The following is a 10,249-nucleotide window of genomic DNA, read 5'->3' on the forward strand; positions in this document are numbered from 1 at the left end:
TGTCATAGTCATGGATCTGGTTGCAATATGTTTAATGGTGATGGCTCTTCTCCAAGAAAGTTCAAGGAGAAAATGGGGGAAAAGCCAAGGAATGGAATGCTCAGTTACAGACAATAGAAAGGGCACTCTTCCCAATAAAAATTAGGTTAATAACGGCTAAAATTCAAAGTTCTCTGACTACAAGATACTTGTCAGCTCCCTCTGGTAAGGGTTTTGCCAAGTCACTGTAATAACATATAAATTCCAAAATATAACCACCTGGGCTTTGCTTGTTACAACCTAAATTGGCACAACTGACCCAAAACTTAAAATTTTCTTGTCTCTTTGCTTGTTTTTCATTTAAAGACTTTGAGTTACAATAATATGGATCTGAGGAAAAATATTTGAATAAGTTGAAGGCACATGTGTTTAATCCCAACACAAAGTAAAAGAAACAGGCAGATCTCAAAGTTACAGATCAGCCTAATTTACATAATAAAGGTCAGGATGTCAACTCCTGCTGTTTAGCCACTTGCAGAGATAGTTTAAGATTCAAAATGACAAAATTTTCCTTAAGGCTACCATGTAAGTTTGGTGTTTTTTTTGTTTGTTTGTTTTGTTTTGTTTTGTTTTGTTCATAATAATAGATGTTACGTCCTTACTGATCTAAAGGTTGGATTCACATCAATTTTAGGTTTATGTAAGGCAAGATGAGGTCATACTACCCTAAAAAGGCCAGCCAATCTCAAAAACTGGTATTTCCACAGAACTGGTACAAAGGGCGTTTTGGCTTAAGAAATATGTTCTGTTGGTCAATGTAAGGACTCAAAATTAGGCTGGGAGACAAACATGCAAACTGCATGCCTCCCACATCAAAAACCTTTTAAATGCTGACTAGATAAAGTGTCACACTGCTCTGGAAGCCAGCTTATCCTTTCAAATGTGAGATGGGGGTTGGGGGGACAAAATTCGGTCAGGCCTGATTCCAAAAAGACACAGGGGGTTAACAGATGGCAAAGTACATACCAGCCAATTTAGAGCTAGAAACTCAAAATTACAATTCATATGTTTAAAAGACTGAACCATCCATTCCATATCAAAAAAAGGGGCAAGCCAAAGAATAGCCACAACCAATGTAAAAATTCAGGTACAAGATGCCTAGGGTATGCTTAAATGCTAAAGGTAAAAGGGAGTTTACATAAAGTTTGGCTATAAAGGCATAACTGCCCATTCTGTATAGAAAAGTGGATAAGACACAAATAGCTACAGCATATATAAAAACCTAGGTCTAAACCTCTAAACAGGTACAAGATGCCTAGGGTATGCTTAAACTATAAATTATAAAGGAGTTTACATAGAGTTTACTTAAAACATGCTTTTTCTATTGCTCAAGGCAACCAGCTTGTCTCTCTAATGGAAGGCATTCTCTCAGGAGATAGGTAGCAGCCTGACTTAATATAACAGGTGTCCAAGAGCCCCAAAAAAAAAAAGAAATTTTGATCTATCCAACCTTGTTTTGATTTCAACATGATAATGATTGTGTGGTCAATAATAATGGTAACTTATACTGCTGAGCCCTTTACATGGGAACAACTCTGAAACTGACTGAGACATAAAATATGTCTCCAGCCAGAACTTCAGCAATACATGACCAATAAATCCTTGGCTACAATATCATCAAAAAAATTTAAGCCATTCTTTTAATTGACATAGATAAAACTGGTTTACCATTTAGTTTCTTCCTGCACATCATACATATTTATAATTTTAGGACTATATAATGCTTGTGAGAAATTATATGTTTGCAGAACAAATGGCCCTGACACCGGAGATGCTGGATCAAACCTGACACAATTCATCCTTCCAGCGTGCTGAGATATTAACACATCAGTTCCAGCATCTTGCATGTTCCAGCATTCTGTGTGTTCCTGCCTCAACTGCTTCATTTGCTGTTTCTCATCAAAGCCTCCTCCCAAGAGAGCTTGGAAGAAAGCTACTAATCTCAACTGGTCCAACATTTTAGACTGTTTCAAACAGGATTTCTAAAAAGCCTGAAATGTCTCAACATTCAAAGACTGGACCACAAATGCTAATGCTTGCTTAATTAACCATTTCTCTCTTTTCCTTTTTCTTTTCTTTATCCTTTCTTCTTAGATAAAGAGAAAAGGGGTTGAAAAGAAAGATAGGGGAATATAGTGTTATCTTATAGGAATAATAAGACAAAAGGTAGATAATTGAATCTACTCAATTTAAGGTTTTATTTGTTATTCTCAAAGAAGTTTATTTTTAACTCTGGTATAGGATATTGTATTTTGAGGAAAAAAATATATATTTAATATATTGGTAAATTTTAGTATATTGATACAAATTCAAGGTTCCTTTGAATATTTTTAAACTGCTATTACAAACTGGTTAGGGTCTTAGGTAATAGTTAATTGTTAGTTAATCAACTCATAGTCATGTCAGACACTAGTATAAATTATCACAGAGTGCTAGACAAATGGCTCAGTGGTAAATTATCACAGGAGTATACATCCTAGGTTTAACAGATAGGTATGATTTTGTAGACAGATCAATTACATAAAAATAGGAAAGTCTTCAAAAACTTCAGAGACCTAGAAAATATGGCATTTTGAAAATGCTTTTATTATTTTAAAGATTCTTTGATAATGAGACAGGTCATCTCCTGGCAGCATCCCACATACCTCAAAGAAGATAATGAGCACTAAAGAACCTCCATATGGAGATGGCTTCAAATGAGCCAATTGGGCAAAAAGAAAATGTCTTCCTTTCACAACAGACAGAATTCTACCAAAAATAGGCAAGCTTAAATGCTGGACAAGTCGGCCACCAAACTCTGCCAAAACAGGGTAAGAAAGTCCTAAATAGTCCCTGCTTCACATATATGTCTGTCAAATATACTGAGCCAGAAGGGTGAGGATGATGCTCCAACATTATAGAGAGTTATGGGTGACTGTTCAGGGAGCAAATTGTCTCTGTCAATTTTTATTTTAATTTTTCTGGAAGCTACTAACATGCACTTTCTATTTCCTCCAGTAACTAATTTTATTCCTTCTCAAGTCTCTGGTAGGGTTGAAGACCAAATAGATATATCTCCACAATTAAGCTTAAATTGTTTAGAATTTAAGAAAATATTTTCATATAATACCAATAAGGATAAAAGTTAATTTGGGTATAGAATTCTAAACTTGTTAAAATAGGATAGATAATCAAATGCTTCCTCCTAAGTTGCCAAAGGATGTGACCTAGACATTGCACATGTAAATCTTACCTAATAGCTTTCATAACTTTTATAATTATTATTGTATTGAAAGAAAAGGAGCTTTTTATTGGACTTAAAGGGGGAAATCTTGGTATGTTTGTGTGAAATGTATACAATTTACCCTTGTTCATTCAAATGCTAATTTCTCTAGCCACTATCTGGTTTCAATCAGGACATTGCATTGTGATGCTTATTCTAAGCATCACCTGTCTCAAGTTTGTGTAAACATGCCACCATTTGTTCTCTAAATTGTCAATTACAACAACCAGCCACAATGCTGAGCAAAGGAGAGAATAAGGTGGGACATCCTGGTTCGGAGGGGAGGAGAAGGAAGCAAGTGGAAGAGTAGGGGTAGGAGAGCAGGGATAGGCAGGAGAGGATTTCGAACCATGAGGAGAGATGACCCGGACCCAAGATATGGCTAAAAGCAAGTATAATGGGTGAAATCTGAATGGTAGGAAACTATGCGGGCTTGGAGGTTTAGGATGGAATAACTATTGCCCAGCAATGTGCTCTAGGTTTATTAAATAAATCCTAGTCTCTGTGTGGTGATTTGGGCATATAGCTGGTTTAGGAATAACCACTGCTTAACTAAAAGATAAAGAATAGTAAATATTAATAACCCACAACAATCCTGGGAGATAGGAATATTCATTTTAGTGGTCTGGTTGGTGTTTTACCCAAATTGTTTCACTTCTGAAGATTTAGTGAGACTATCTGAATGACAGAACTCAAAAGCCATGGGCCCTTTACTTTACCGTAGTTGGTTTTGGAGACACGAGTCTCAGTAAGTATCGCTGGCTGGACTAAAGATCACTATGTAGATCAATCTGGACTTCAGTCTCAGGGGCAAACCTCCCTCAGGCTCCCGAGTGCTGGGCTTAGCGGGGGTGCACACCCACTACCATCTCGTTGTGCCGTGTGTGGAAGAGTGAGCAGAGAGGCTGCATCAGGACATAGTGAGGAGACCCTCACACACTGATGCTCTCTGAAGCCCCCAATCCTGGTTCCACCATCTCTTATGGGTCCCAAGGCAGGGCGGGAGGAGCAGGTGTTGAGCAGCAGAGGAGACATTCAGGCCGAGGTACAGATTCCTGGCTGCAGCTCCTCAGAAACCTGCTTCATTCAGAAAATGAATAATTTATGTATTCCTTTAAATTTATTAAAATTCATTAATTCCTTTATTCAGGAAGCAAGCAGGGCTGCAATCTAGAACACTGCATGGGTTGAGAATGACAGAAAAGACCACATGAAGGCAGCATAAGGCAAGGAATGGCCAGGGTGTGATTCCAAGAGGTGGCAGAAAAGCCCCTGGCTGTGAGCCATGATGGTCTATCTGAAGTAGTTGGGACACTCCTGGGCAGTCATATTCCAGGCTTGGTTAAAGGCTTCCACAACAGCTGGCTCCAGGCGCCCTTCCTCAGTGGCAGCCAAATTCTCTTCCAGCTGCTCCAGGCTGGATAGGCCCAAGACAACTGCATCTCCTTGGGAGCCCTGCAAGAAGAGACAGCCAGATTCCTGTTACTTGCCTCTCTTTGCCTATCTGATGCTAACATTAGGGAAACTGCATATGTTGACATCCTAATCTCCCAGAAAGAACTGAATATATGTTGATCAGTTGGCCTATAGACCTTGACCATCCTCCAGCCCCATCACTGTGCTCCTCCGTGTAGGCTGAAGAGTTCTTCAATTTGTAAAAATGCCACTCTGAGATGCTCTTATTTCCTGATTGTTTATTAGCCAAATTTATGGAGCATCCTTTGGAAGCCTATCAGATACTCTGTTACTGTCTAATGCTGAACCCAAAGAGACTTCATGACCAAGATGCAGACCCCCAGAAGAGAGGAGACTGGCTCCAGCTGAAGAGCAGGACTTATAATTAAACTTACATTAATTTCTATCCCCTTAGTAGGACTCTGTGGACTCCAGTGCTAATGGGGACTCAGCAGGGCCTAAGTTCTTAGGAGCTGCTTAATCCATGAGGCAAGGCTCTGTGCCAAGCCTGACACAGAGGAATAGGAAGAACAAAGGCAGATGTTCATGAGAACCAGAAGAAAAGGAGTCCCAGAAGAGAGGACAAGTACAAGTATGCTCTTCAGAATGCACATACAGGCAACTCTGGGTTTCCTGAAGGGGCAGAAGCTGAGCAAGCAGCAAGGGATGGTTGGGCTACCTGGAGCTGTGAGTGATGGTACATCCACCGCAAGGCAGCCGAGGTCATGCTCGGGGCTCTGGTGCCATAGGTGGTCTTCAAGGACTCCTTCACAAGGTCAATGCCCTTTAAGTAGCTTTCCTTCCAGTAGCTCATTGGTGAGGAAGGAAGTAGAGGCATCAGTCTCTTGGTGTCATTACAGCATAAGCTAATCCCTGCAGGCCTGAGGGGCTGGGGTCAGGGATGTAGCTCAGGTGGTGGTAGGCTTGCCTGGCTATGCCAGATGCCCTGGGTTCAGTCTCCACCGCCTCACTTAACGTGTGTGGTGGCACATGTCTGTAATGCCAGCACCAGGGACATAGAGGCAGGAGGATCAGATATTCAAGGTCATCTTCAGCTACATAGCAAGTTCAAGACCAGCCTGGGATACAAGGATTCCTCTCTTGAAAAAGAATTTTTGCCTATTCTTGGGACAATTTCTCTCCTATAGGAGGCCATGTCCAGCCTCTACATGGGGGCTTTTGTCTTGTCTTATTGTATCTTGTTAGTTGTTGTTTCTTGGAGATCTGCTCTTTTCTGAAGGGAAACAGAGGGAGAGTGGATCTGGGAAAGAGGGGAGGTGGGAGGAAGCTAGAAGGAGTGGAGGGAGGGGAAACTGATCGGGATGTATTGTACGAGGGAGGGATCGATTTTCAATATTTTCTTCTTACAGCGTGGCTGGTCATAGCAGCACACACATCTAATTCCAGCGCTTAGGAAGCTCCAACAGGAAGGAAGGCCATGTGTAGTGGGTTAGCCTGGTCTACACAGTGAGCCCTGTCTAAGGAAAAAAGAATGGCCCAGAAAACAATTTCCTTCTGTCACTGTGCATGTATTATGGTTGACAATCTTGATAATTTTTCCTTTCCTTTTCTGTTTTGTAATGTTTTCTTAGTTCTTCTCTTTGTTTGTTCTCTTCTCAGAACTGAGGACTGAACCCAGGACGTCGTACTTGCTATACAAGCACTCACCATTGAGCTATGCCACCAAGCGCATTTTTTCTTCTTTCATGTTATTTGATTTGATTTGTGTGCCAGGGCTGGTGAGCGTATATACACATTCATGTGTGCACACGAAGACCAGAGGAAAATGCCAGTGTCCTGATCTGGCACTATCTACTGTACATCATTAACACAGGGCATCTTGGGGCTGGAGACATGGCTTCGTAGCTCCGAGAGCTCACCACTCATCCAGACAACCAGGATCCATTCCCAAATCCTACATGGCAGCTAGCAACCTTTTGTAACTCCAGTTTTAGGGTGACCTGATGCCCTCTTCTGGCCTCCTCAGGCACTGCGTGAATGTGGCGCACAGGCTGGCATGCAGGCAAAACATCCATCGCAAAAAGAAACAAATAACCACATAAACTGGGTCTTTTACCGAACCTTGGCAGTAGCTGACAGCCAGCAAGGCCAGCGATCTTCTTGTCTCAGCTCAACACTGTACTACAGGAAGGCAAGCAACTTAGAAAGATTGTTACGTGGGTGCTGGGATATGAACTTCCTACCCAGACACAGCCCCCAACACAACTTACTTTTTCCTGAAGAAATTGTCATATTTCTTCCCAAAGAAGCGGCTCAAGGGCTGCTCCTCTTCCTTTATTTCATATTTGTATTTGCCAGTCAGCAGGCCTCCTGTGGGAAAACAGCAGTGAAACCCTGGTCCAGACTCCTCCCAGAGGCTGTCAGGACCCTGTTTGTTAGGAACTGGAGAGCAGGAGGGAGCCTGAAAAGAAGGGGACCCAGGCACCCCTTCTCAAAGATCCCAGCTTCCCAGGGACTGGACTGGATATCTCCTATGGCAGCACTATATAAAGCTGGGCTGGGCATGCCCACCCACCCACAGGACTTGTGCTCATGGCAACCCATACCAGCCAATGGGCTGTAGGCGTAGAACCTCAGTCCAAAGTGTCTCAGGCAGGGAAGGAGCTCCTTCTCCACCTGCCTGGTGGTGGCATTGTACACGCCCTGCAGGGAGACAGTTGGGGAGGAGGGCCATGTCAAGAGAGAGACCCAACTGTACCTTGTAAAGTCCTCAGTTTAGTCCTTAACATTCCTGGACCTTGACAATGAGGGCATACACATAGTGGTGGTAGAATTGAGCATAATCATAAACCACTAGTTTATGGTTATGCCCAAAGATCAGTGGAGGCTTGGACCCAAAGTCTGAATTGTCCTGGCACAGCAGGTTCCTCTCACCTGGTACACAGTTGGCATGATCCAGCCATTTTTCTTGCAGATGGTACAGATCTCAGCCACTTCCCAGGAGGCATAGTTGGACACGCCAAGCTCCACAAACTTGCCCTACAGGGGAGAGACTCCATCACAGCCCAGCTCAGAGAGAGACTCCATCACAGCCCTACTCAGCCCTGGAGACCAGTAAAAGCAGACTGACAATGTGGGTAGCCTGGAGTGAGGTCTGTGCCCAGCTCTGCTGTGTGTTCCCAGCACTCACTCTCCTGGTAGGGTAAAGATGAAAGGTCAGAGGGCATCTCTCCAAGCTCAGGGGCCACCTCACCTCCTGATGCAGCTGGTGACAGGTCTGCAGGGTCTCCTCTATAGGGGTGCTGTGGTCTGGTAAGTGTAAGTAGAAGAGGTCCACCCGGGGACACTGCAGCCGCTTCAGGGATGTCTCCAGCTGGAACCGGACATCATCAGGCTTCAATGTGGTCCCAAACAATGGAATAGCCTTGGTGGCAATTTTTACTTTTCAGGAAGAAAAATGAAAATTCAAGCCACTTAAGAAAAATGCAAATTCAAACAGACTATCCAGTGTAACAGGGAACAAAGCTGGACAGGGCATGGTAGTGCAGGCCTTTAACCCCAAGCCTTCATAGTACAAATATGGCCCATATGAACCACTATATCAAGAGCAAGAGAAAGGGGAAAAAGAGAGAGATGGCAGGGTGGGGGGGGGTGAGAAATGGACAAACAAAGACAGAGATATAACTGGTTTCAAATTCCAGCTCTGCTCTTCATAGCTGTGGCCTTGACCTAACTGACTGCTCTTTAGTTCTGCCAACTGGAAACAGCAATGAGAGTGATACCAGCTTATGGAGAAGTCCTGAGGGTTGATCAGGCTTAACTGATTGTGGACATTAGGAGTGGCTGCTATCCCCACTGTAACAATTGGGCACCTTGTAAGCTAAGCCTGGCACTGGGGCTGGTAGAGGCTGGAAGATCTTGCCCTCACGTCCTGTGCAGAAAACAGGGCCATCACTGAGTAATGAAGTGGGGAAGAGCATGAAGGTCCACAGTGGGGCAGAGCAGGGAGGTGGAGGCTGGCCTGGGGGCTCACCAGGCTCCCTCAGAATCTCCTCTGAGTGTTTAGGGCAAGTGAGAGACCAGCAGAGAAGGAATAGAGAGACACCCACTCACAGGAAGTGCACAGGCTTTAAAAACAGGAGCAAGAAAGCCCTGGGTGGGAGCTGCACATGCCATCCCAGGTACCAGGGCTCCAGGTCTGGGATAGAGGACATAGGAAAAGAGAAAAGGCAGCAGACCAGAAGCAAAAGGGCCCTGAAAGCACCCCACATGGAGTCCTGACTTTAGATTAGAGGTTGTAGGTGGTCCCTGAATCTTCCAACTCCAGAGCTCTGTGTCATCTGAAGATGTTTTAAAAGATGACCCTGAATGCAGCATGGATGATGGGCAGGTCTGATCACAGGGTGAGGAAGGTACAGAAGGAACTGGAGACAGAGACATGAGAGGCTTCCCCCTGAGGGCCTGTGAGAAGAAAAGTCAGGGCCAGCTACAGACTCCACTTGTGAAAACAGGCCAGTGTTGGGCCATCTTTGTGAGTCCCTGCTCCTCTCCCTGCCCCTGCTGAGAAGCCCATTTGGATGTTGGATGGATGGGTGGGTGGGTGGATAGATGGATAGATAAGTATAAGAAACTCCATCCCCCAGCTTTCTTTGTAGCGCTAGTATGGCTCCTGGTGAAGCAGGAGACCCTGCTAACCAACCAAGATGTACAGAATCGAGGGCCAACAGGGGCACCTGCAGGGCAGCAGCCGAAATCCTAGAGCCCAGCTAGCCATAAGTTCCAGGCTAGACCAGGGTTAGGGCCACCGTGTGAAGAGAATCTTGCGCTACTTTTGCGGAAGAAGGTGTGGAAGGAGACTGTCAAGGTGTGTAAAGCTAGACATGGCTGAAGTTTGCCTGCCTGAGGAGTTGCAATTCTTAGAGCTGTTGTGTGGACAGGGGAGATCAGAGCTTTGGGAGCCAGCCAAAGATATGCTGGAGCAGGGGGATGACAGGTGTGACAGTTACCTTTGCAGCCGCTGCGGCCCAGCCCGAGTCCCAGGCCACCTAGGATAGTCTCAGACTGGCCTTCCCCATACAGGAAGGCGGTGTCTATCTCAGTGTAGCCACGCTGCAGGAAGGCACGCACCGAGGCGGTGCTGGAGGTCACGTCCATGCTTTGCCCCATCTCCATGGCACCCAGGACAGTGGCGGGCACGGTTGGCGACATGATGACAATGTAGAGATGGCAGAAGGTGAAGGATTAGAGAAGTTGGATGCAGCGATCTGTAACTCTAGCGTTGGGCAGTGGCGCTTACAGCTTTATTTGCTACTTGTGGCCACGCCCATGGGGCGGGGCGAGTAGAGGTGTGTTTGTGTTGGCTGTTGGAAGGGACTTCTGTAGAGTTGGGCTCCTCTGCACCAACATGCCTGAAACTAGCACAGGTCTCCATGCGCTAAGCTGAAGGAAAACACGAAGCTAGCACCCCTCCCTGGTTCCCTCTGCCTCAGTCCTGAGCCACCCTGGGTCTCTGTCTTCTCCTATAAGTAGTTT

The 10,249-nt window shown here is 44.8% G+C and overlaps 1 protein-coding gene across 2 annotated transcripts; it reads right to left on the bottom strand.

Moving 5' to 3' along the window:
* Positions 1 to 4,420: 4,420 nt before the first annotated feature.
* LOC132652955 (aflatoxin B1 aldehyde reductase member 3-like) lies at positions 4,421 to 10,003 on the bottom strand. 2 transcript variants are annotated; one of them, XM_060379177.1, is made up of 7 exons: positions 9,724 to 10,003; positions 7,971 to 8,158; positions 7,652 to 7,756; positions 7,324 to 7,420; positions 6,988 to 7,087; positions 5,436 to 5,565; positions 4,421 to 4,756 (listed from the first exon to the last, which is right to left on the bottom strand). In XM_060379177.1, exons 1-7 carry the CDS (start codon positions 9,923 to 9,925, stop codon positions 4,595 to 4,597), a joined length of 984 nt encoding a protein of 327 aa, XP_060235160.1. In that variant the 5' UTR covers positions 9,926 to 10,003; the 3' UTR covers positions 4,421 to 4,594. The 2 variants fall into 2 exon arrangements, with proteins under 2 accessions (XP_060235160.1, XP_060235161.1); XM_060379178.1 differs by lacking the exon at positions 5,436 to 5,565.
* Between the last annotated feature and the right edge of the window lie 246 nt (positions 10,004 to 10,249).

This window comes from Meriones unguiculatus, chromosome 3, assembly GCF_030254825.1.
Source record: "Meriones unguiculatus strain TT.TT164.6M chromosome 3, Bangor_MerUng_6.1, whole genome shotgun sequence".
NCBI lineage: Eukaryota > Metazoa > Chordata > Mammalia > Rodentia > Muridae > Meriones > Meriones unguiculatus.

What these genes read in the sequence shown, in the direction of transcription:
- LOC132652955 (XM_060379177.1), bottom strand. Translation starts at nt 9,925, where the DNA reads ATGTCGCCAACCGTGCCCGCCACTGTCCTGGGTGCCATGGAGATGGGG. An exon ending in GGGCCGCAGCGGCTGCAAAG is followed by an intron (nt 8,159 to 9,723) that starts GTAACTGTCACA and finishes CTTCCTGAAAAG; the next exon opens with TAAAAATTGCCACCAAGGCT. An exon ending in TCATGCCAACTGTGTACCAG is followed by an intron (nt 7,421 to 7,651) that starts GTGAGAGGAACC and finishes GTCTCCCTGCAG; the next exon opens with GGCGTGTACAATGCCACCAC.